The 26802-nt window shown below is 38.1% G+C and overlaps 1 protein-coding gene across 1 annotated transcript; it reads left to right on the top strand.

The window, feature by feature from the left end:
- The first annotated feature begins 10911 nt into the window (after positions 1–10911).
- Positions 10912–23205, top strand: LOC133862332 (uncharacterized). The gene is made up of 4 exons (XM_062298119.1): positions 10912–11138; positions 11609–11800; positions 12193–15990; positions 22934–23205. Exon 3 carries the CDS (start codon positions 12310–12312, stop codon positions 15979–15981), a length of 3672 nt encoding a protein of 1223 aa, XP_062154103.1. The 5' UTR covers positions 10912–11138; positions 11609–11800; positions 12193–12309; the 3' UTR covers positions 15982–15990; positions 22934–23205.
- Positions 23206–26802: the final 3597 nt, after the last annotated feature.

The raw sequence follows: 26802 nt of genomic DNA, 5'->3' as shown, positions 1-26802 counted from the left end.
CATTTGGATGCTTTTTATATGTAATTATGTTAGGTTATTCTAATATTCAGTGGAATCGTCTTTCAAACATTATTACCGATTTGTCCCTATCTTTCTTTCCCTTTTTTTTTTTAAATAAAAAATAAAAAATAAAGCAAATAGTTTTTAACTTCCGTCCAAATTTTTGATGAAAAATGAAAATGGTTAAATGCCCGTGATTCCGTGAATACAGTAATATTGTGACACCTATTATTCATAATAAAAAAAATTAAAAATATATACAATATAATTTTTTTAAAAAAAAAATAGAGGGGGTAGGCCATGGGTGGCCAAACCATTAAGCAACTCCCTTGCCTTGGAGGTGGTTTAGCCACTAACCATTTAGAGGTGTATAAACGACTACGATTAACGGTTATTGTTTCTATTTGCTAACTGCACTGTCTTAAGCGATTTTGAAATAATCGTCTATTAGTGGTTATTGAACCCCAAAACCGCACCGGATACCCGCCTTTTTAGTGTGGGCTTTTTTGATATATTTTGGTGTTTTCAGCCATCACATTTATAAAAGTTTATGCCAATATTATTTTGTTTATATATATATATATATATATATATATATATATATATATATATATATATATATATATATATATATATATATATATATATATATATATATATATATATATATATAGAGAGAGAGAGAGAGAGAGAGAGAGGGAGGTAGGCAATTAGCGGTTATTAACAATGTCTGCTTAACCCTAAAACCTCTAACCGCATCACCACGGGTGGTTATGTTGCCATAACTTCTCCAGTTTTAGAGTCTACAATCACCTTCTTTATCACACTTCGATCTCCCAAGCAAAATCCATTGTTATCTTTAGCAATCATTCCCATCCCAATCCCAACCTTTATTCATGTTCAAAGAGGCATCCCAATTAACTTTTATTATTCCACAACGAGGACATTGTATCCTAAGAAATGTTTAATTATTTTTTAAAATTCATATAGCTAGGTATTTGTCAATATCTAAAATAAAAATAAAAATAAAAAGACAATAATACATTTATGCCAACAAAAAAAAAAGGAAAAAAATAAATAAAATCGACAGGACTGTGATGAAAAACTTTCAAAAGTCTTGAGACTCTTAACCGGGAGGTGTAGAAGGCGCAAACGTGCTATAACTCTATTTAACCGTCCCCTTTCGATTGTAAAACAACAAAGGTCCATCCACTTTCACTTCCCCAAGAAAATTTAACAAAGTTGCAAGTGCTGACCAATCATTGGAAAGTGAGAAAGGACAAGGCCGCATTATATTCGGCCTCTGTTTTTCATAACTTTCTCATTTGATGAGACTCCTACCTTTGCCCACTCTCTTTTCCTCTGGACCCTTTTTCTCCCTTTAAACCCCAAACCCTCATAGTGTGAACTCAAAGAAAGATCTGAGCATGTACTCAAACAATTTTAATCCATCACTACCTTTTTCTGATACTTAAAGAAAGTAATTTTGGGTTTAATTTTATTTGCATTATGCTTTACACGGTGTATCGTCTTTCTTGATTGTATTTAGGGTTTATCAGTTTGAGCACTATTTTTGAATTTTCTTGTAAAGGAAGTTGTCTTTGATGGTTTTGAGATTTACACAAACAGTGTTTCTATGGATGAGAACAAGGTCAAGGATGTTTGTGTGGGTAGTGTTTTTGAGTCTACTATTGTGATAGTTAGTGAGCTGGTGACACCCAAACCCCAGTTGAGGGGTCTTTCTCTCAGTGCGTTGAGAGAGTAGATGACGGTGGGGGTTGTAATGGGGATGATATTATGATGGAGGTTTTGGGTTCTGATGTGTACGTTGATGGTGTTTGTACTCGTGTGGAAGTTGGGCGTGGTGAGTCCGTTGAGGATGAGGCAGGGTTAGGGGTAAAAGTTAAATCTTTGGAGGAAGATGTTAAATGTTTGGGTGGAGATGATCTAGTTAGTGAATTGGGTTTGTGGGAAATTGGAGTTTCCGGTAGTAAAGCATCGAATCTTGGAATCTAGGTTGGGGTTGAGGGTTCTTCAAGGGTTGTGGAGTTCCGAGAGAAACGAACTCAAGTTATCGTGGTGTAGGAGATTGGGGTTGTGGTGAGGGAGGAAGGGAGTATAGAGGGAGGAGCGGCCCAGGGGGGTATGAAGAGAGGGATGGAAGTGGTTGGTGTTGGTAGTGAAAATGATGATGTGACACCAGGGGAAGCTGGGGGTTACTTTTTGTTCCAAAGTTGATGGAATGGAGACTGATGCTATGGATGAAAACCCTACTCATTCAATGGAAGAGAAGCGGGTAAAGGTTGAGAAAGTGGGTGAGAGCTCCAAAAATCATGGTGATGTGTCTTTTGATATGGTATTCTCATGTCTGCCAGATCAAGCAGTTGTTGGAGGTAATAATACAGTAATGGATGACAATGATCCATTGAACACTAAACCAGACCAGCATTTTAAGCTTGAAGAGTGCTTAGACAAAAGCATGGCTCATGATCTTTCTCATGTTAATTCAAATATAGGGCAGGAGATGGAAGTTGACAAACAAGTTATTAATGCTAAACCGGTTTGTTTGCATGGAGGGTTGGAAAAGGTTGAGACAATTAGTGTGAACATTGCAAGTCATATTAATGTATGTGCAGATTCAACATCAAACCAAGTAGGTGTTGTTGGGGATGACAAGGTTCTTTCAGATTTAACTGTTGAGGTTCCAGGAACTATTAATAAGGATTGGATATCGTCTTGCTTTTGAAATGATGAAAACTTAAATGTCGAGACAACATGTGGGAGCACACAAAGAGATGCTCAAGTCACTAATGGAAGAGAAACCGTTGTGTTGGACCATGAATCTGTTATAGGTTCCGGTAGTGAGGTTCGGGGACCTGCTGAGAAAGATAAACTGTTGGACCCTGAAGAGTGCTTGGAAAAGGGTTTGGATGGTGATCTATCTCAGATTGATTCCAATATTGGACAAGAGATTGAAGTAAGAAATCTAGTTACAAAAGCTGAATGTATAGATGCTATGTCCTCATGCCAGCCAAGTCTAGTCGTTCTTGAAGCCGAAGTGGCAGCTAAGGATGGAAATGTTCTAAATCCAAATTTCGAAGCAAACGCCCAAGTCACTGACACAGGGGAAATTGCTCCTATGGACACTGATGAGGTTTTGAATTCCAACATTGAAGTACCAGGATCCTTGGAGTTTGAAGAGTGTCCAGAGAAGAGCATGGTTGGTGATCTCGCTCAAATTGATTTAAAATTTGGACCACAGGTTGGAGTTGAAGGACAAGTGATGAAAGCTGAGCATGTTGGTTTGGATGGAGGGCAGGACATGGAAGTTGAAGAAGACATTACTGAATCTCATATAAGGGTGTAAACGAGCTGAGCTACTCGTGAACTTACTCGAAATTGGCTCAAATAAACCCGGCTCATGCTCAAATCGATTATCAAATAAGCTATTCGTGAACACGAAAATCAAACTCAATTATTAAACGATGCAAACTCGTATAAACTCGACTGGATTAAAACTCATGAACCCGCTCGTATAAGGATTGACTCGCTTACTAAGACTCGACTCGTATGTATTTATACATAAGTGAGCATAAATTAAGTAACAGATAACTATTGGTCATTATATATTAATTGGTTATAATTTATTTGTTATATGTATATAAATTAGTAAAAGTAAATAATATCAATACTTAATCGTTAGTCATATGATATAATGACAATCCAGATAGTTTATCATATTATTCAAGTAATATAATAGGATTATATGATCATTAGATCATATAATAATATAACATTGTGACATATGACATGTAATCACTTTATTATATGTTATAAGTATTATCATTAGATATTTAGTAATCATTACATCATATAATCAAAGATCTAAGATCATATAGATTATTAGATCATGTTAATATGTTATCATATGATAATATTAGTATTATTAGTAGATAATTTATGGCATGATAATTATGATATATGACCCATAATGACAATACTTAACATAGATTCATAGATAATCTCACAAATAAAGTGATATGATATAATTCATAATTAATTGTCATAAATATATATACACATATAATTACAAATTAATTTATAATTATAAATTATAGCTACGTAGTGTTATATAAGTATATAAATTCATACTAATACAATGGTTAAGTACTTAGATTTTTTTATTTTTTTATTTTTTAAGAGGTTAAGTATTTAGATACTTACATACACTTCAAACACTAACACAATACGTATGATTTCAGATTTTAAGTATTTAATAATTATTAGTAATATTTAGATACAATGACTAGGCATATAGATTACATATGTAAGTTAGTAATAATGAATTTACATCAATCATATGATATAATGACACTTCTAAAAATTAATCATATTATTCATATATAATGAATTTCAAATTAAGTTATTAGGATTAGAATCACCAGTATGTTAATTATAATCACAAGTTAGGTACTAAGCGTATTATCATTAGAATTTAGATCATATGATATAATATTGTGCTATATAAGTATATAACGGTTAGATACGATATAATTCTTATTATTAATAGAGTTTTAAAAAAGGTATTATATATATATAGAACCATTGACCATATGAATCACATGATAATATAATAATTATCATTGTTAATGGTTTAACTTAATATATGTTAGTTAGTATTTATATTGACTACTGTTTCATTATATGTATATATATTTAGAATGTAAGTATTGACCAAATCACACGTAAGTCTTGGATGTGGAGATTGATCGGATGGAGAATTTTGATGAGGATTCCTTTGCTGAACAAAGAATTGATCCGATTGAGGGCTTTGGTGGGGATTCCTTTGCTGAACAAGGAATTGCTTCGAATGAGGGTTTTGGTGAGGATTCACTTACTGAACAAGAAATTGAGAAGATTGATGAATTTGTAGCTGAGGAGATGGATTATCATGGGCTGGAGAGGAAGACATTCCTATCCTTGAAGGCCCGGATGATGGTCCTAAGGTTGGGGATTGGGTGAATTTGTTCAAATCTGATAGAACTATGGGTTCTCTTCAATATTTTGCACCTAAGAATAATGGGGGGAAAACTTGTGTTTTTCCGCCTGATGATGTTGTTGAAGAAGGTATTGTGAAATGGAGGTCCAGTTTAGTAGAGCAATTCATGGATAAACAATTGCCTTATTTCCTTGTGAAGAAGTCTGTGGAATCAATGTGGAACCAGTATGGTGCGGTTGAAGCTTTTTCTCTGGATAATGGCATGTTCATTTTCCGGTTTCAGGATGAGGCTACCTGTGAAGAAATACTGGAGAACAAGCTCTGGCATGTTGCAAACAAGCCATTGATTCTGCGAAAAATGGCAGCCAGGTATGCAGGTTCTCAAACTATCTCTTACTTCAGTTCCAGTTTGGGTTAAATTTCATCATTTACCTATGGAGTTTTGGACCCCCAAGGGCCTTAGTTTTGTGGCTAGTGGGATAGGTAAACCTTTGTATGCTGATAAGGTTACTGTGGAACAGAAACGCCTAGGTTTTGCCCTGGTTTTGATTGAAATTAATATTACTTCGGAATGCCCTAAGGAGATAGATATCTGTAGAGAAAATAGGGACACTATTAATATAATTGTTGAATACCCATGGTTGCCTTCGAAGTGTTCTAATTGTGGAGGTTTTGGACATGCTGCATATGCACGTGTTAAGAAGGAAAATAAGGAGAAAAAGGTGTGGGTTCCTAAAGTACAGAGGAAAACACCAGTGAGGACTACTAGTTCCCAGACCAAGGAAAAATTGTCTTTTGATAAGACAATTAGGAAGCCTGTGGGGGCTTCAACTTCCAAAGAGAAATCGGGGGGTATCCGATTATCTAATTCCTTTGAGCGGTTAGCTAAGGAGGACAAGGAAGTTGAGGTAGTGAAGAGGAGGGCACCTATCACTTTCATGGATGTGTTTGAAAAAGCCATTTCTTCTAAGGGTAAAGGGATAGTGAAGGTGGGTGAGGGCGGTATGGATGTGAAGGGATTTTCCCCTACCCATGAGGTGTTATGAATCTCCTCTTTTGGAATATTAGGGGATTGAATATGCCCCTAAAACAAAAGGAGGTTAAGAAGATGGTGAAAAGACTTAGAATTTCCATTCTTTGTCTTGTGGAAACTCGGGTGAAACAGGAAAATTTCTTGAGAATTATTGCTTCCATGCTTCCAGGGTGGGAAGTTATTAATAACTATTCCACTCACATTTTAGGGAAGATTTGGGTTTGCTGGGACCCGGGTATCTCCTCCCTTATGATTATGGATATCCATGAGCAAGTTATAACTTGCCAAGTGGACTCTGGTGTTACTGGTTTTCCTTGGGTGTTTTCGGTGGTTTATGGTGCTAATCAGGGACTGGATAGAAGAGGTTTGTTGCAGAGATTGAATTGTCTTAAAAATTCTGCTGGGATTTTTCCTTGGCTCATAGCAAGGGACTTTAATGTAGTTCGGACAACTCATGAAAAATGGGGTTCAGTTGGGCTTAGTTGTTATGAAAAGGAGTTTGATGATTGTGCTATAAACCTGGAAGTGGATGATTTAGCTTATTCTGGTTCTTTTCATACTTGGACAAATAAGCAATCAGGTCAAGCTTTTGTCTCAAGAAAGTTGGATAGGGTTATGGCTAATATTCATTGGTTGCAACAGCTTGGTAACTCCTCTGTGGAGTTTTTGGAAAGGGGTTTATCTGACCATTCTCCCTCTTTTGTTTCTGTGGCAAGGTATGTTAGCTATGGGCCTAAACCCTTTAAATTTTTTAACTTCTGGGCTGAACACCCTCATTTTCTGGATTGGGTTAGTAATGGTTGGAAGGTTGTAGTTTCTGGCTATGCTATGTTCAGATTGTATTCTAGATTAAAATCTGTTAAGGGCATTCTTAAGATTAAAAATCTAGAGGTCTTTGGTGGCCTTAGTCAGAAGGTTATTCAAGCAAGGTAGAATCTTGCTGCTGCTCAAGCTGCTTTCTTATCTTCTGGGGGAGTTTGGAGTGCCAACGGAAGGAGAGGGAGTGTCTTTATCACTTCATCTCAGTCTCTAATGCAGAAGAAAACTTCCTTAAGCAGAAGTCCAGGAATAGATGGCTGAATCTGGGTGATGGAAATAACTCTTTTTTTCCATAATTCAGTTAAGGTTAGGAACTCTTCAAATCTTATTAAAAGTCTGAAGGATGAGGATGGGAATTGTATTTCTGATTTCTAGCAGATTAAAGAGGTAGCTTCTGATTTCTATCAAAAGCTTATTGGGAGCTCTAATCATGTTTTTTCCCAAGCTAAAGCTAATAGGATTTCTGATCTTATAAAGAAGCAGTTTTCTACAGCCACTGTTGTTGGGATGAAAGCTGATATAACTAGAACTGAAGTGCAGAAAGTCATTTTTTCCATGAGCAAGAATAAGGCTCCAGGCCCGGATGGGTTTTCTGCAGGCTTTTATCACAAAGCTTGGCCTATCATTGGTGATGATGTGTGTGATGCGGTGATGAAATTTTTTCAATTTGGCCATCTGCTTAAGGAGGTCAATTCTACTATTATTACTCTTGTCCCCAAGAAGAAGAATCCATCTACTATGGGGGATTATCGTCCCATCTCTTGTTGTAATATCATTTACAAATGTATTACTAGAATTTTGGCTAATAGGATGATCTCGGGGTTGGAGGAAGTTATTAGCTCTAACCAAGGTGCTTTCATTCCTGGTCGGGGTATAGCTGAAAACATTTTGTTGGCACAAGAGATTGTAACTGATTATCACAAGGAAAAGGGGAAAGCTCGTTGTACTCTAAAGGTTGATGTAATGAAAGCTTATGATTCCTTAAGTTGGGAGTATATTTTGCATTGCCTACAAGTTTTTGGAGCTCCTTCTAGATACATTGGTTGGATCCGGGAATGTATAACTAACCCTAGCTTCTCTATTTCCCTTAATGGGACGTTGGTTGGTTACTTTAAAGGAAAAAAAGGTCTAAGGCAAGGGGACCCTCTTTCCCCTTACCTTTTTGTGCTAGCTATGGAGGGCCTTTCTCTCTTGTTAGGAGAGGCTAATTCCAGCTCTCTTTTTAGCTATCATCCTAGGTGCAGTTTGTTAAAACTTACTCACCTTTGCTTTGCGGATGATCTTCTGATCTTCTTTGGGGCTAATTCAGATTCTGTGCAGTGCATCCTCAAAGTGCTTGTTGAATTTGAAGACATTTTAGGGTTAAGAGCTAATCCTTCCAAAAGCTCGGTCTTCATAGCTGGTGTTCCTCCTATTGTGAAGCAGTCTATTCTTCATTTGCTGCACATGCCGGAAGGTGTTCTCCCTGTGAGGTATCTTGGCGTTCCTCTCATCACCAAATGGCTCTCTGCTGAGAATTGTGATTGCCTTATCTCAAAAATCTCCTCTACAATTGATTCTTGGTTAGTAAGGAAGCTGTCTTTTGCAGAAAGATTACAACTTCTTTCCTCTGTTTTGGTTAGTCTGCAAATGTTTTGGGCCCGAATCTTTGTTTTGCCTAAGAAGGTGGTACAGCTTTTGGAACAAAAATTTAATAGGTTCCTTTGGTCTGGCAGTGATGTAAAGGTAAAGGCCAAAGTCTCTTGGGGTAATCTTTGTTATCCTAAGAAGGAGGGAGGGTTAGGGCTTAAAAGAGTTGCTGATTGGAATCTAGCCTCTATGTTAAATCATATTTGGAGTTTGTTTACTAAGGCTGGATCTTTGTGGGTGGCATGGATTAATTTGAATTGGCTTAGAGGTAGAAGTCTTTGGCAGGTTCCAGTTCCACAATCTTGCTCTTGGAGTTTGGAAGAAGCTTCTCAAGATAAGGGAGGTTGCCAAGACTTTTATCCGATTTCAGGTGGAGGATGGGAGTAGAATTTTTCTCTGGCATGATCATTGGCACCCTGCAGGTTATTTGTTGGAGAGCTATGCTTATCGTGTGCTATATGATTCTGGGCTTTCTAAGGATGCTAGACTTTCTTCTATTATAAAAAATAAGGACTAGTTTTGGCAAGAGGTTAGATCAGATGACTTAGTTGCCATTCAGAGCCGGCTCCCTAAAATTACATTTGGGGTTTCTGATTTACCCCTTTGGAAGTCTAGTAATGGTAAATACTCATGTGCTACCACTCGGGATAATCTTAGGAATAAGCTTCCGGAAGTTGATTGGTGGAGATTGGTTTGGTTCTCTTTAGCTATTCCTAAACACTCTTTCATTTGCTGGCTTGTATTTAGGGATGCTCTCACTACAAAACAAAAGCTGGCTTGTTGGGGGTTTAGTGGTAATCTGAACTGTCTTTTTTGTTATGGTTGTATTGAGTGCAGAGATCATATTTTTTTTAGTTGCAGCTTCAGCCGCAGGATTTGGAGGGCTGCTATGAAGGCTTGTGGTTTTGCTGATCCCCCTTGCTGTTGGGATGATGTTGTGGATTGGGGCATCTCTAAATTCCATGGTAAGAGCTTGCAGGCCTGTTTAGGACGTTTGTGTTTTGGCTCGGCGATGTATCATCTCTGGAAGCATCGAAATGATCTCCAGTATGGAAATATACTGAGTTCAGAGGAAGCCATTTTGATCCAGATTTTCTGGGATGTTCGAACCAGAATTCTAGCTAAAGGAAGGTTTAAAAGTTTATCTTCTTGTTTAGAGTTGGTGTATAGGTGGAATCTTCATTCATTGTTGTAATCTGGATAGTCTTAGTTGAGTAGTTGTTTGAAGTATACTGCTTGTTTGTTGCAGTAGGAGTTTTTTGGTTGGGGTCTGCTGTTCGCTCCCACGTGAGTCCTGTTTGTGGACGTGGGCCAGTTTTTTTTTTTTGTTTTGTTTTGTTTTGTTTTTGTTTTTGTCTTATTATTATTTTTTTTTTATTTTTTTTTATGGCGTGTAATTGTGGTTGTGCTTGTTCTATAAAATTTTGGTTCATCTAAAAAAAAAAAAAAAAAAAAATGACATGTAAGTATTGGAGTCTTATAATTATAAAAGATCTTGAAAAATGCAAATATGAAAATGAGATTGACCAAATCTACATAATAAATCATTTTTGTGTTTCTCCTAGTTGCATGCAGCATGATCTTATTAATTTTTATGTTATTTGCACACATTGCATGCTTCATGATTTTTTTTTTATTTAATAAAAAATAAAAAAACACAGCTAAAAAAGGCATTTTATGTATAATATGTGTGCAAATAATATACCTCACTTTAATTTATAATTAAGTGTCTAATTAAATAAACAATTTTTTTTTTTTTTGTTTGTTTAAGTTGAATTGGTGTGTTCATTATATAATTTAGATCAAATAATATACCTTATTCAGCCTTACAAAACGCAGGCCTTTAGCCCAAAACGACAGTCTATAATAAGCTAACAGAAAACGGCTACACCTACTGAATAAAACGCCATTTCTCCAAGACTCCAACGCACCGTTTCAGCTGCCTTCAGTGTCTTCCAGCTATCCTCCATTTAAAATAACAAACCGGATCCGGGATACCGGGAAACCGGGTAGGCACCCGGGTATTTAAAACTGGGTACCCGGATCCGGTCCCGGGTTCCTGTTTTGAAAAGACCCGGGAACCGGCGACCAGGTCTGTGATTTACTTGTTAGGTTTCACAAGAACCTCTCCTGGTTGCCCACCCTCAGCTACTCAAAAGGGGCAAGCTTTTTTACGACGACCGGAACACCCTCAAGACTCACGCCGACGCCTGATCTGTATTTGATTTTCTTCTCATTGTTTTCAGAAATGTAGGTTAGATGAAGAACAAAAGAAGGAAGACGATGGTCCAAAACGCTCGTTTAAAATAACATCAAAACGCTCCGTTTAAATAAAAAAGACCAAAACGCTGCTTGAGTTACGCAACTTAACCAAAACGCTGCGTGCCCGGCAATCTAAAGATGAGGCCAAAAAAACATTAAAAAAAAAAAAAAAAAGCTCCTTCCTTTAGGTAATGCCCGATAACCCTAAGCCCCCACCCACTCCTCATTTCTCATTTTTTCTACTGATCTCCAGCCTCCATCGGCGTCGCCGCGCCGTTCATTGGGTCCGGCCAACTCGTCTCCACCACCGCCGTTCAACTCCAGCGCCGCCAAGCCTGTCTCTGTGAATCCGTCATCTCCGGACTTCGGCTTTCTCCGCTACTTCAGTTCTTCAAGGTCGGTTTTTTTTTTCTTCTTTTCTTCTTCAAACATTTTTAGATCTATGTTTATATAACACCTTCCACAAATGGTCTCTGGGTATGATTAAATTCTCACCCTTTTCTCTTTCTTTCACTACATATTGTCTTCGATTATTACTTCTGGTAGTGTTTTAAGTCATCGTCTTTACATTTAAGTTTTTGTGATTAATGTGCTTAATTCAACTTGTTGCTATTACGTGAATGAGATCTTCTAGAAAATGATGGAATTGGTCCGTTCAGAAAAAAAGTGATTTTCTCTTTAGTTAATAGGTTTTAATAATCTGCGGAACCGGATTTACATCCCTACGGCATTTATAGCATTCACCCTTCAGCTTCTGCCGCGTAGCCTTTAATCATGACATCCTCAACTTTAGCTTAGCTCCTTCTATCTTCTTCTACACACTTCTGCTTCTCCCCTCAAGCTTTGACTTTTACTTTTCTCTACAGAAATGCACATAAGAGGGTTTCTATTGTTTCTCTCACTCCCTCTCGCTTACAATGGCCGACGAAGCACAGTACTCGTCCGGCAGTGACACCACCAACAACAAGCACAAGTACGAGGACCCAACGTTGTCGTCCACTGGTTCTTGCAGGCCCATCTGCTTCTCCTCGATACTGGCTTCAGCTCTGTTCCATCAGGTTTGCGTTCTAGTTTCCTATCCTTTGCTTTTCTGGATTTTGTGTGTGGGATTTGTTGATTGGTTCTAGTGTATTGGTTTTAGGATTCTCGATGTAGTAGTGCTTATATTGTGTTTGTATTTGTTTAAATTTTTTCCCTCGGGCTGAGCTCGAGCCGAGTATTCGAGCTCAGGATCGACCAAAATGATCGAGCTTGAGCTCGATCAGTAATTTATCCATAGTGAGCTGAACTCGCACACCAAATTTAGGCTCGTGTCGAGCTCGAGCTAGCTTCATTGTTACATAAACGAGCCGATCCCGAACAGCCAATACCTGCTTAGGATCGGCTCGTGTACACCCCTATTACTGATACTGAATAGTCTAAAGCTGATGAAGAGAATTTTGTTGAACAGGCAGCCCTGAATCAATGAAGCATAGCTGAATTGCATCAAGCTAATTATCAGCTGCCATTGAATTCCAACATTGAAGTATCAGGATCAGTAGAGTCTGAAGAGTGCCTAGAGAAGAGCATGGCTGGTGATCTCACTCAAATTGATTCAAAAATCGGACCACAGGTTGGAGTAGAAGGACAAGTAATGAAAGCTGAACATGTTGGTTTGCATGGGGGGCAGGACATGGAAGTTGAAGAAGACATTATTGATACTGAACAGGCAAAAGCCGATGAAGAGAAATTTGTTGATACTAAACAATCTAAAGCTGATGAAGAGAAATTTGTTGAACAGGCAGCCCTGAATCAAAGAAGCATAGTTGAATTGCATCAAGCTAATTATCAGCTGCCATTAAATTCCAACATTGAAGTATCAAGGTCAGTAGAGTCTGAAGAGTGCCTAGAGAAGAGCATGGTTGGTGATCTCGCTCAAATTGATTCAAAAATCGGACCACAGGTTGGAGTAGAAGGACAAGTAATGAAAGTTGAACATGTTGGTTTGCATGGAGGGCAGGACATGGAAGTTGAAGAAGACATTATTGATACTGAACAGGCAAAAGCAGATGAAGAGAAATTTGTTGATACTGAACAGTCTAAAGCTGATGAAGAGAACTTTGTTGAACAGGCAGCCCTGAATCAAAGAAGCATAGGTGAATTGCATCAAGCTAATTATCAGTTGCCATTGAATTCCAACATTGAAGTATCAGGATTAGTAGAGTCTGAAGAGTGCCTAGAGAAGAGCATGGCTGGTGATCTCACTCAAAATGATTCAAAAATCGGACCACAGGTTGGAGTAGAAGGTCAAGTAATGAAAGCTGAACATGTTGGGTTGCATGGAGGGCAGGACTTGGAAGTTGAAGAAGACATTACTGATATTGAACAGTCAAAAGCCGATGAAGAGAAATTTGTTGAACGGGCAACTCTGAATCATGGAAACGTAGTCGATGTGCATCAAGCAATTTATCACTCAAAAGCTAAACATGTTGGTTTGCATGGGGGGCAGGACATGGAAGTTGAAGAAGACATTATTGATACTGAACAGTCAACAGCTGATGAAGAGAAATTTGTTGATACTGAACAGTCTAAAGCTGATGAAGAGAATTTTGTTGAACAGGCAGCCTTGAATCAAAGAAGCATAGTTGAATTGCATCAAGCTAATTATCAGCTGCCATTGAATTCCAACATTGAAGTATCAGGATCAGTAGAGTCTGAAGAGTGCCTAGAGAAGAGCAAGGCTGGTGATCTCACTCAAATTGATTCAAAAATCGAACCACAGGTTGGAGTAGAAGGACAAGTAATGAAAGCTGAACATGTTGGTTTGCACGGGGGGCAGGACATGGAAGTTGAAGAAGACATTACTGATACTGAACAGTCAAAAGCCGATGAAGAGAAATTTGTTGATACTGAACAGTCTAAAGCTGATGAAGAGAAATTTGTTGAACAGGCATCCTTGAATCAAAGAAGCATAGTTGAATTGCATCAAGCTAATTATCAGCTGCCATTGAATTCCAACATTGAAGTATCAGGATCAGTAGAGTCTGAAGAGTGCCTAGAGAAGAGCATGGCTAGTGATCTTGCTCAAATTGATTCAAAAATCGGACCACAGGTTGGAGTAGAAGGACAAGTAATGAAAGCTGAATATGTTGGTTTGCATGGAGGGCAGGACTTGGAAGTTGAAGAAGACATTACTGATACTGAACAGTCAAAAGCCGATGAAGAGAAATTTGTTGAACGGGCAACTCTGAATCATGGAAACGTAGTCGATGTGCATCAAGCTAGTTATCAGCTGCCACCAGAAAATGAAGATGAATTCTCTGTATCAGATTTAGTATGGGGTAAAGTAAGGAGCCACCCATGGTGGCCTGGGCAGATATTTGATCCTTCGGATTCATCTGAGAAGGCAATGAAACATTATAAAAAGGACTATTTTTTGGTAGCATATTTTGGGGATCGAACGTTTGCCTGGAATGAAGCATCTCAGTTAAAGCCTTTTCGAACACATTTCTCCCATGAAGAGAAGCAGAGCAATTCAGAAACATTTCAGAATGCTGTCGATTGTGCTTTGGAAGAGGTCTCAAGACGAGTAGAGTTTGGCTTAGCATGCTCTTGCATGCCAAATGATGCCTATGAAGATATTAAATTCCAGATTGTTGAGAACGCTGGGATCCATCAAGAATCAAGTATAAGAGAAGGAGTGGATGGATTTGCTAGTGCTAGTTCCTTTGAACCTGATAATTTAATCGAATATGTGAAAGCTTTGGCACAGTTCCCATCTGGTGGGGGTGATCGCTTGGAGCTTGTGATAGCCAAGGCTCAGTTGCTGGCCTTTTATCGATTAAAGGGTTATTGTAGTTTGCCAGAATTCCAAGGTTGTGGACAGTTGTTGGAGAGTGACACAGACACTTTAGTTTATGAGGACAGAGAGCATTCAAGTGAAATGTATGAGCATGCCACTACTCTTTATAAGGATGATGAGTTAACTTCCTTTAAACAGGAGATTTTGAAAAGCCAGAACAACTCTACTCATAAACGTAAACATAATTTGAAAGATGATGTATATTACAAAAAGAAAGAAAGAAGATTGTCCGAATTAATGGGTGGGATGATAGATTCTCCCGATGGTGATAATTTGTCGGATGGGAAGACAACTGGTGTTCCGGTTTCATTATCCGCTGGCAAGAAACGAAAGTCTGTTGATTACCATGATGACCATGTGCCACAAGATGGAAGGAAGACCATTTCCTTTGCAAAAGTTTCTAGTACCACTCCACCTTCTTTCCCCAAGCCATCATTTAAAATTGGTGACTGTATACGGAGAGTTGCAAGCCAACTGACTGGGTCTCCTGCTATCTTGAAAAGTAATAGTGAGAGGTTCCAGAAGCTAGATGGAAACAATGACATAGCTGCTGGGGATGAAGCTGATGTTTCCTTCCAAGATTCTGAGGATGCCCAAAGAGGAAGGATGATTGTTTCAACAGAGTACTCATCATTAGAGGATTTGTTATCACAACTACAGATAGCAGCACAAGATCCCATGAGAGGATATGGTTTCTTGAATGTTGTTGTTAGTTTCTTCTCTAACTTTAGAAATTCAGAAGCATCAAGACAATATTCTGAAAGAGATTTTTTGGCTATGGACAAAGTTGGTGGTAAAAGAAAAAAAACACCCCATCCTGTTGCTGGGTCACCTGAAACATTTGAATTTGAGGATATGAGTGACACTTACTGGACAGACAGGGTCATCCAAAATGGTTCTGAAGAGCAACCTTCACGTAGAAGCAGAAAAAGAGATTATCAAATTGTCCCTGTTCAATTAGAAAATTCTCTTCAAGGGAGTCGTAGGCCATATTCCAGGAAGCGATATTCGGATGGCAATCATGCTGTGGCAACTGAGAAACCTGTTGGCTATGTGGATGAGAATTCACCTGCTGAGATTGTAATGAACTTCTCTGAGGTGAATTCTGTTCCTTCAGAAACAAACCTGAATAAGACATTTAGGCGTTTTGGACCACTGAAGGAATCTGAAACAGAAGTTGATCGCGATACAAGCCGTGCTAGAGTGGTTTTTAAGAAGTCTTCTGATGCAGAAGTTGCTTTCAGTAGTGCTGGAAGGTTCAACATTTTTGGGCCAATGCTAGTAAATTACCAGCTTAGCTATACTCCATCTGCTTTGTTTAAAGCTTCTCCAATGGACACGGCCCTGGACCATGAGATGCAACTGGATCTTGCCGTTCTTGAAGTTAATCTAGTTTGAAAGTTTCAGGTATATATTTGTGCTTGCATTAAATTTTAATATCAATGATGTTTTGTAATTTTTCTCATGATTGCTTGATTACCACTGGCTAGCATTTCCTTGCTGAAAGACTAGAAACTAATAATTAATACAATTGTTTGATATACTAAGTAAGATTTGATGGAGTATTAGTTGAAGGGGTTAACTTGGGGAGGAGGAACTCTGGAAAAGCACTTAATTAATTTCAACCCTTTCTGTTTTGTTAATGACAGACGTGTAGTAAAGTACTTGCAAAAAAGAAAAAACAAAAGAAGGATAGACGGTGCATGTTTCCAACCCCTAATACTAGAAAAAGGAATGAGCATTATTTTTTTACGTTTATATAGCTTGGAATAGAAGTGAATGGAAAAAGGGTCTCTAACGAATTGGGTGAGTTCTTTTTTATGTGGTTGATTTGTTCTTCTGATTAGGGGGTCTCTTAGGTGTTCATTGCTGGATCCATCCCGAGAGTGTTTGGATTTCTTTGCATTTTAGCTCATTTGGTTCTTGTTTGGTTGCTTGTGTGTCATGGGATGATGTTGTTGACACTGTCTGAGGAGTTTGGTGCGTGGGTTCTGCTTCGTTGAGTCTGTTAGTTTAACGAAGACCCCATGGGGAGCTTTTTATTCGTAGAAGCGAAATCTTTTGAGTTCATTATCGAGCCAGGGGGAAATTCCTTCAGGCTAAGAATAGTGGAATAAGGGAAGAGTTATCTTCGTTCAATCTTTCTAGGGAGAGATGGAGCTTTTTGGTTACTTTCGACGGTTGACGCGGTGGCTAGAATGGAAAACAACTTAGGTTTTGTTCCAAGTTTAGAGATTCTCAGAGAGCCTTCTTGGGTTAGCGGTTCAGTAATCATCACGGGAGCTACATGGCCATTGAAGAGTTCACCAATAGTGGGCTGATGGGATTTATTCTTGTTCCCAATGGAAAGAAGAAATGGGGTTGGTGTGGGTTCGTGGAGGGGTGGCAGTATTTGTTGTTTTCATATTTTTCCATGAAACGTGCACCTTTGGCTCTCGTTTTACGCCCATCAGAGTCTCAGTCGGTTCCTGTGAATCGCTCTTTTGCTCAAGTGGTTGCCATACATGGTGGCCCGACTACTTCCAATGATAGGGATGTTGACAGGGCTTTTGTTGTGGCTCACCGTAATGTTTGGCCCTTTAGACGCATAGTGCAACAGTGCAACCATTTAGTGCTACCAATGCCGTTGTTCCTCCCAATGCTTGAATCATGTAAACAAAAGACGATAAGGGCAAGAAGGCGGGAGCATTGTATTTTCCTTCGTGGCGGCTACACAAAGCCAAAATAGTACCTTTCTAGTACTCTTCAAGGCGCTGACAAAGGACCTCATTTGAGTGTTTGCGTAGACGTTAAAGGAAAGCACCACGTCATATGGGTAAATGCTCAAGCTCAAGCTCAAGTGGCTTCTGTGTGGGTACAATGCGTAAATAATCTTCATAAGACCCCAGAGTAGGGTGAGCCCAAGGGAATAGAATGTGATAGTACTGGTGGTGTTTTGGGCCCAGTGAAATACACATGCGCATGTCATTTAAGGACACCTTGCTCTAAGGAAATTGTTAGAGCATCAGGCCCTTCTCTAGGTTCTCACAGCCCTCCCCTCTTGCTACCAATGCGCTTCACTCCAGAATTTTATTATTGAGTGGGCTTTACATTTGTGCCCACCTGAAGGTGGGAATTGTAGTGGGCTTCAACATGTGTTTGTTAACAGGCATGTGGCCCGAGTTGCGAATCTCGATGCTTCATATTTGTGCTGCCCAAAGGCTAGAATTGCAGTGGGCTTCAGCTTGCGTTTGTTAACAGGCATGTGGCTTGAGTTGCGTTTCTCGGGTCGACTTTCATTTTCGGGAGAGTGGTCCATTTATCGGACCATTTGTGGGTCGACGATGCTCTTCATTGTGTCGCATGACTCCTCTATGGCAGTTGAATTGTTAATGAAACCCAGTGCAATGTCAGTGATAGTGTCAAAAAAGACGGCAAGCATGGTTATAATCTTATCGGTGGCTGGGTCTTCTCCATCAGTGATGGACGCCGAGGTTTGTTATCTCCGACACAGCTCCTTTTCTTCTTCCCAAGTTCATTATCTCTCCCAAAAAATAATAGTAGGATTCTCCCATTGGTTGCTTTGTCTAGTGGGGACCCTTGAGAATTTGAGAGGAGTGAAAGTTTGCCTTTACTAGAGGATCCACATGGCCCTAAGTATGGTTTCGATAGGGGCGTGTTTAATTTTTTTGTGGGAGCCGTCATAGCAGATACTAAGCCCTCCAGCCTAGTTTATGTGGTTCCCTCGTCTTGCAAAGAGGGTGCCCTTTGTATTGCTCCCGAGATCTCACCTCTCAATTCCTCAACCTCTTGTGCGCGATAACTTGAGAGGTCAAATTGGTTCAAGAGACGTATGTATGGGCTAGAAATATTCTCGGGGGTTTCATAAGAAGGCTTTGATAGGAGGTTTCATATTTATTCTCTGCAATTGAATCCAATTGTAAGGGTTATAATAGAAAGTTGGGCTCCTTAAAAAAAGAGAGGGAGTGGGGTTAAAGGAGTTAAGGAACTTCTTAATTTATCTTGCTCAATGAACTATGACTCCAAGAGGAATCCATTCCAACCCCGTGCTTCTCGGTCTTGTGGCAAGGCTTCTACCCCATTATGAATTTGAAAATGATTAGATAGAATTTTTGAGGAATGTAAGGAAAAGGTTCAACATTGGCAACTTATTGAAAATTTGGAAGCCTGACATCGTGTGTTTGCAAGAAACAAAAAGGAGCAGATTTCAGCTGGGCTTGTGAGGTGCACCCTTCACGGGACAGTTTGTTTTGCCTACCTCAGGGGGTATTCTTTTAACGTGGGATAAATGTGTAGCATAATGCATTGAAGAGGTGGTGGGTACTTTTTCTATCTCATCTGTATTCAAATATGTTTTGGACCAGTTTGTTTGGGATTTTTCGGGAGTTATTAGGGGTTTTTAGTTGGTGAGAAGTTCCTTGGTGCATTGGGGGAAACTTCAATGTTACTCACTTCCCAAATGAAAGTTGCAACAACCTCTGCCATGAGGGAATTTTCATATTTCATTTCAAAGCAAGGGTTGATGGATATTCTGTCGGTTGGAGGTTCTTTCTCTTTTTTTTTTTTGAAGAGTGGAGGTTCTTTCACTTGGTCCAATAACTAAGACCTGCCCTCCATGTCTAGGATTATAAATCTCTAGTTTCTTTGGATTGGGAAGAGCATTTCCCCACGTACTTCTTGTCCCCTTTTCCTTTACCAGCCGGTATAGCTAGAAGATTGGAATGTCTTCAAAGGGACTTTTTTTGGGATGGAATAAGTGGTGAGCCTAAGTTTCAATTGGTGAAATGGAAGACTATTTGCTCCTCCATTCCTAGAGGAGGGTTGGGAGTTAAAAACTTCATGCTGTTCAATAAAGCTTTAATTTGATTTGATTGCTTCCTCTCTCGTCCCGCTCTTTTCAAAAAACCCTTAGCCTACTCTGCTTCGCTTGTGAGGGAGGGAAGATGGATCCCATCCTCCCTCCCTCCTCCTCTTCTGGTTCCTCTTCGGTCTAGGTTCTCTTAGCTTTTCTTCTTCGCTTGGGTCTTTTAGTTTTGGGGTTTTCTTTTGTTGGGGGTAGTTCTCAGTGGTTGGGTTTCGCGCCCCGCTCGTGACCTCGCCGGCTTGTTCCGGTCCTTGCTGATGTCGCCGTCTCTATGGTTGCCGCCGCGCCGTTGTGGGTGGTTGTTTTTGTTCATGCGCTTCTTGGGTTGTAGATCTACGGGTTTTGGGGCCTCCTCGCCGTCCACGTGCCTCTCCGGAGGACTCTCCGTCGTGGTTCGACTCTTCTCCGCCGTCGGCACTGCTGCGGGTGGCCGCCATGCGCCGTTTCGGCGCGAGTGGCCGTTGGTGTTTCTGTTTTTTGGGTGCTAGATCTGCGGCATATGGGACCACTCCTGCACACACGTGCTTCTCCGATGGCTTCTCCGGCAATTTCCGCTTCTTCCGGTGGTCCTTCCGGCTGGTTTCGCGCTGCTCCGGTTGCGCGTGTCTACACGCGCCACTTTTTTTTTTTTTTTTCCTCCTGTAGCTCTGGCTTTTCTTTGTATTTTGGGTTTGCTTTCTTGTATTTGGGGTATTGTTGTGTGGGTTTTGGGGGTATTGTTTGGGGGTTTTCTTGGGTTTGGGGGGTTTTCTTCTTTGGAGTTTTTTTTGTATGAGGGGGGGTTACTTTGTATTTTGGGTTTTATTGTATCATGGGGGTTCTTTTGTATCTTGGGTGTTTGATGAGGGGTTTCTTTTGAATCTTGGGTTTTATTGTTTTATGGGGGATTACTTTGTATCTTGGGGGTTGGATGGGGGGTTCTATTGGGTTTTATTTTATCATGGGGTTACTTTGTATCTTGGGTATTTGTTGGAGGGTTTCTATTGTATCTTGGGTTTCATGTGGGTTTTGGGTGTTGTGGGTATGTAGTTTCTTATAGGTTTTTCATGTGGGCTAACTGGGTTGCTCTTGTGTATACTTCCTGTGTACTTAGGGGCGCCTTACGCTTTTTTAATGAAATTTTCTTACTTATCAAAAAAAATTTGATTTGATTAGCCTTTTACTTTGTAGCAGCTTATAGGGTTGACCTATTGTTTACTTTTTGTGTACGAGGGTTTAACCATTTTTTTTTCTCTATAGGATCTGAATTAATCAGTAAAAAAAACTTTGGTAAATAACTTTGAGCCTGTTTGGGATTGTGTTGGGAAATAGAGCTTTTGTCTATTGAAAAGCCAAAAAAAACTTTTTAGAAAAAGCCTCATTTTCAAGCTTTCTTCAAAACGTAATTTTTGGCTTTTTCAGTGCAAAAAAGTCAAAGAAGTGTTTTTTTTAGTTTTACTTATTTATTTATTTTTTAATCATACATACCTATTTTTGCCTAGTACAACTTTTTATGTACTAAAAGCATTTTTTAAGCTCTTTAACACAAAATCCCAAACAAGCTCTTAGAAGATTCGTGCAACATGGAGATTTTGGGCAGGTCCATTCAGTGGAACGTGAGCTTTGTTAGAGAGGCGCATGATTGGGAAGTAGATGTTTTTGCCTCATTCTTTCAGGTTTTACACTCTATTAGGGTGAATAGAGATCGGGCAGACTGCCTTAGATGGGTCTCTTCCAAGAAAGGTGTGTTCAGGATTAAGTCTTATTTTGGTTCCTTGCGTGTTTTGGAGGAACTCGGTTCCCTTGGAAGTGTGTGGAGGTCTCAGGCACCCTCGAGGGCAGCTTTCTTCACTTGGTCTGCAGCTCTAGGTAGAATTCTTACGTTGGACAATCTCAGGAAGAGGCACATAATCATTGTAGATAGATGTTGCCTATGTAAGCAAGATGGGGAATCAATGGACCATATTCTTTTGCATTGTAATGTGGCATCCGCTTTGTGGAACATCTTCTCTCGCTTTGGTATTTCTTGGGTCATGCCAAGGAGTGTGCTAGACCTAGTTGCTTGTTGGTGGAAGTCTGGGAGATCAAGGAGCGCTACAACATGGAAGATGGTGCTTATATGCATTTTTTGGTGTATTTGGAGAGAAAGAAACCTTGGGTATTTTGAGAACCTAGAGAGCTCCCTAGAGGAGGTGGTAGAGTTGCTTCTCCATACGTTGTATCTCTGGTCGATGGCTTTTCTGTACCCTTTATCCATCAGCTTTGCTGATTTTCTTGTTTCTTTTTCCTTTTCTAGTTAGGTATTTTCTGTGGTATACTTCCAGTGTACGTAGGAGTGTCTTACGCTTTCAATAAAACTAAATTTACTTATAAAAAAAAAAAAGTAGATTCCTGCAAGAGGTGAAATCTCTATGAAGACATGTGATTACTGAGGAGTATGGGATCCAAAAAAGGGGTTGGTGTTTAGAGGAAACTCAAGGGCCCTACAGGGTGTGCCTATGGAGGAATATTAGGACTAGTTGAGGGAATTTCTCCAACTTTTTCTCTTTCAAGGTTGGGGGATGAATCCTGCATGATGTTTGGTGCGGAGAAGCGGCTCTTTAGTTTTCATTCCCAGAATTTTAATCAATAGCTCATGACAAAGAGGCTTTGACGTCAGAATATTTGGATTCCTTCAGCACTTGTATCCTTTAGAATCCAGGTTTCATCAAGTGGAGGTGGATAGAATGTTGTGGACCCCAGCTAGCAATCACAACTTTGAAGTGAAGAGCTATTATAACACTTTACAGTTTAGGATTGGGAGTTGGAATCTCTTTTATACATCTCTGGAAAGTTATTTTTGCGATCTCATTGCGGGGAGCATTTAGACAAAGAAATCGGCGCCTCTTTGGGGACTGCAAGCCCAATATGCTATGTTTAAAATCCTCTCTTTTGAAATCCCTATTAGATTACATTCTATGCGCCTTTTAGATTTTAAACACCTTCAGTGTGGCTCTCTCTTGTATCATTTTTTGTATACGAGGGCTTTGCTTTCTGTCTTTTAATAAATTACTAGTCATCAAAAAATATAGCTAGCTTGATGTTCTTCCCTTCTTTTAATTATCTTTCTTCTTGTTTTTTTGGGTTTGCCAAATGGATTTGATGCACCAACGTGTGAGGCTAGGCACCTAATTGATTGATGTTTGCCAAATAGATTTTATTATATGTTTGTGTACAGAATGATGGGGCAGTAACTATTGAATTCTGCTATGTTGATTGAGAGTAATGTTACACACTCTCACTTCTCCACACTCTTAGGTGGTTTTTAAAACCACAATTGGATTAAAATCGAATAAAGATTCATATCAAAGCCAATAGTGGTCTTAAAAGCCACTTAAGGGTGTGGAGAAGTGAGAGTGTGTGTAGCATTACTCGTTGATCGAAGGCCTAGCCGTGTGCATTTTCACATATGATTTCATCTCCTCTCTTCTAAACCGTTTTATGTATTTTCTTCTATTTAATTTATAGGGGAAGGAAAGCAGATGCAGAAGAAGAGCAGATGTGGTACTGATGATGATGATCATGGTGATGCTGTAGCAGAGAATTTTCTGAATGGGCTGCTGAAGGAGGTAACCAGACTGTTAATTCATCTGGTTATCTATTCAGGTTCTTTTCTTTTTCTGCGAAGAGGTGTAGTTTTTTGCTTTGTTCTGTAATCTTACATGTACAGCAATGCAAGTGATCCTTTTTAAATGGTTGTTATCCTTGGCGGCTATAAGATTTGGGTATATATTGGCTCATCTTGTCTTGTTATCATTTAGGTAATTATTTTATCATTCTATGTAATACAAATTCATCAGTGTCAAAACAATGGAGGGAGGGAGGAAGGGAGGGAGGGAATATGGATTTGTCATTACTCATGGAGCTTTAGCTTTTCTAGCGTTGCCATTGCTTTGGAATAATTGAAGCATTGGGTTTTCACACTGAAGTAATGCTTTCTAGCTGCCACTCGTCATATATTAGGTGGTTTTTTTTTTTTTTTTTTTTTTTTTTTTTTTTTTTTTTTTTTTTCCTTTAATGTCATTAATTACTGCGGAAAAGGATTAGAAAAGTAAATTACTTACTTTATATGGTTAAATGGCATTTTGAGATGAAACACATACCACATACCATATGGGGTTGATTTGGCTATCTCAAAGCAATTGTGGGTAAACAAAGTTTTTTTTTTTTAAAAAAAAAAAAAAAAAAATTGGGTTCGAAGAAATTTTTTGAACCCTGTCTATCAAAATGGCTTGTGTTGTTAGAGCAATATGAGCACCACATTTTGTAAGGACACACCAATTTAATAGACTGGGTTAAAAAGAAATCTTTTAACCCAGTTTAGAATTTTTTTTTTTATCTTATTTACTAAGGATAATTGCATCATTGATCTCTGTGGTATGTCATAATTACAAATCATTTCTTATGATTTAAAAGGTTTATGAGAGGTCATTGTGGTAAACTATAATTACAAATCGATTCATTGAGTCAAATCTCATTAATTTTTTTTACAGATTTTGTTAAATGTCACTTCAGCGTCACATCAAACTAATAAAAAGGTAGCATGTGTTCATTTTAATAAAAAAATATAAATTTATTAAAAAATAAATAAAAAACTTATTCTTCTATTTTTTTTTTTTTTTTTTAAAAAAAAACAAAAATATTCCAAAAAAGAAAAAGAAAAAGGGAGGGGTGACCAGGCTACCCGAGCCAATGGGTTGGCCTTCGGGCCACCCCTGGACCTTTTAGGGGTGGCTGGATGGCCACCCTCAGCCACTGGGGAGGCCGTGGCCACCTTCATTTTTTTTTTTTTTTTTTTTTTTTTTTTTTTTATAAATAAGTTTATTTATTTGTATTTTAATAAATTTATATTTTTTTTTTATTAAGATGGATTCGTATCGTCATCTTATTGGTTTGATGTGGCGCTAATGTGGCATTTAACATAATCTATTAAAAATTTTAACTGAATTTGATTTCAAGGATCGATTTGTAATTATAGTTTACCATAATGACCTCTCGTAAACTTTTAAAACTATAGGGAGTGATTTGTAATTATGACATACCACATGGACTAATGATGTAATTATCCCTATTTACTATATGAAAACCACATTTTTTTATTTTTCTTAAAAAAATTACAATTACAATTTACAAAGGGAGTGGTGGGGAATCCAACAAAATAAAAGAAATGAGAACTAATGAATTGGAATGAGAAAGAAGCCATCATCAATGTCCAGATTTTCAGGTTTTGCAATAATTTCAGATTCAAATGAAGATTTGAACATTATATTTTTGAGAAATAAGTTTGAAATATCTTCCCATATAAGGACAAATATATGATATTGTAGCCGTTTCATATACCAAGTCATCGGATTTAATATTAATAAATATTAATGTGATGAATTTCTAATTATTCCATTTAAAAATATGGATTTTAAAAATATTGTTAAAGCCAAAAAAGAGTAGTAGACAATCCCACCAAAAATTTAATATGGATGGCAAACAGTTTGATAGTAAATGGATTAGACAAACGATATTTATACACATTTTATACCTACTTATATTTGGTGTGAGATCCAAGCATACGAGACCCATCCCATATGGTATGTGTTTCATGTCAAATGTGAACGTGTACAAAAAAAAATGTGTACAAGTAACACATTTCATGGACAAAAGACCATCCTCTTGTGTGGACATGTCAAAAGGAAAAAAAAAAAAAAAAAAAAAAAACTCATAAACTTAGGGTATGTTAGGAATTGCGATTTCGTAGACAATAAGTGTAATTTTAAACCAAATTGCAGAACATAAATCGTTTGAAAACTGCGTTTTTAAAACTTGCGATTTGAAATTACAGGTAAGATGATGCTTTTTTGAAAACGGAGATAATAAAAATTAAAGGCTAATTTGTGATTTTAAAGGCAAAACTGCGATTTGTCAAATGCTTAATTGCGTTTTTAAAAATTACTTTTTTAAATTGTACTTTTTGAAATTGTAAACCCAAATAAACATTTAAAAAGTCCAAAAAGACCAAATTCTTCACTTTCTAAAACGTGAATGTTTTTACCATTTTTAGATTTAATAAAAAATATAATAATATATAAAACATTTACGAAAATTCACGTAATAAATACCGTAAATATTATAGAGAATCTTGAATTAGTAAGTAAGTAATTAATTAATTAGTAATTATGCCGATTCTGTGACCAAAAGAGTACAATTTTGCTTTTCCTAAAAGTTTGAAAATTTCCCTCTTCACCCACACCTCTTTCTCTCTCTCTATCAATAGAGAATTTTCACGAACAGAAGAATCTTGAAGCAGAGGGAGAGCTCAGACCATTTGCTTTGGCGCCCGAAAACGATTTTCAAGGACTTCAATTATCAGCTCTCTCTCTCTCTCTCTCTCTCTCTCTCTCTCTCTCTCTTTCTTCTTCTTCTTCTTCTTTTTTTTTTTTTTTTGGTTGAATATACTGATTTGTAATAAGTTTATTGTGTTATAAGAATATGGTGAGAACCGAGGGTAAGCAATAAAAGCAAATAGGTTTCAACTTCTGTCCAAATTTTTTTATGAAAATTGTTAAATGTCCCATCAACACAGTTATATTGTGACACGTGTTATTTATAATAAAATATTTATAAATATATAAATGTAAAATTATTAATTAATTTTTTTTAAAAAAAAGAAAAAGAAATAGAAGGGTACGCCATGGGGTGGCCAATTGGCAAAAAAAAGAAAAAAACTTGAAGTGGTGGCGGAACCACCCAAATGGCCATGAGGGTGGTTTGGCCACTTCCATGTCTTTAAAGTGGTTTTGCCACCCACCATTTAGTGGTTATTGCCTCTAATTGCTAATTGCACTGCCTTAAGTTGTTAATGATTTTGAAATAACTGTTTATTAGCGGTTATTGAAGCCAAAATCGCACCGCATAACCTTCTTTTAAGTATGGGCTTTTTGGGTATATTTTAGTGTTTTGAGCCATCACATTTATAAATGTTTGTACCAATATTATTTTGTTTATATATATTATATATAAGAGTAAGCGGTTAACAGTTATTAACAACGTCTGCTTACCCTTAAAATTGCATTGCCACAGGTGCTTATGCGATTTTTGCCAACCACCCGCTAAAGCGGTTATGTAATTAGGTGATAATAATGAGGAATGATATTTGGGGGCAATTGTGCCGGCCCCCAACTGGCATATATAATAAATAAATATTTTTTTAATCAAAAAGTAATTTTGATATCACATTAAAATTGCTTTTTGATTAAAAAAAACATTTATTAATTAAAAGAGGGGGCAAGGGGCCGGCACAATTGCCCCTGCCTATCATTCCTCGATAATAATTGTTCTGCTTTGAC

The sequence above is a fragment of the Alnus glutinosa genome, chromosome 3 (assembly GCF_958979055.1).
Source record: "Alnus glutinosa chromosome 3, dhAlnGlut1.1, whole genome shotgun sequence".
NCBI classification, from domain to species: domain Eukaryota; kingdom Viridiplantae; phylum Streptophyta; class Magnoliopsida; order Fagales; family Betulaceae; genus Alnus; species Alnus glutinosa.
This window is presented reverse-complemented; position numbering and strand designations above follow the sequence as displayed.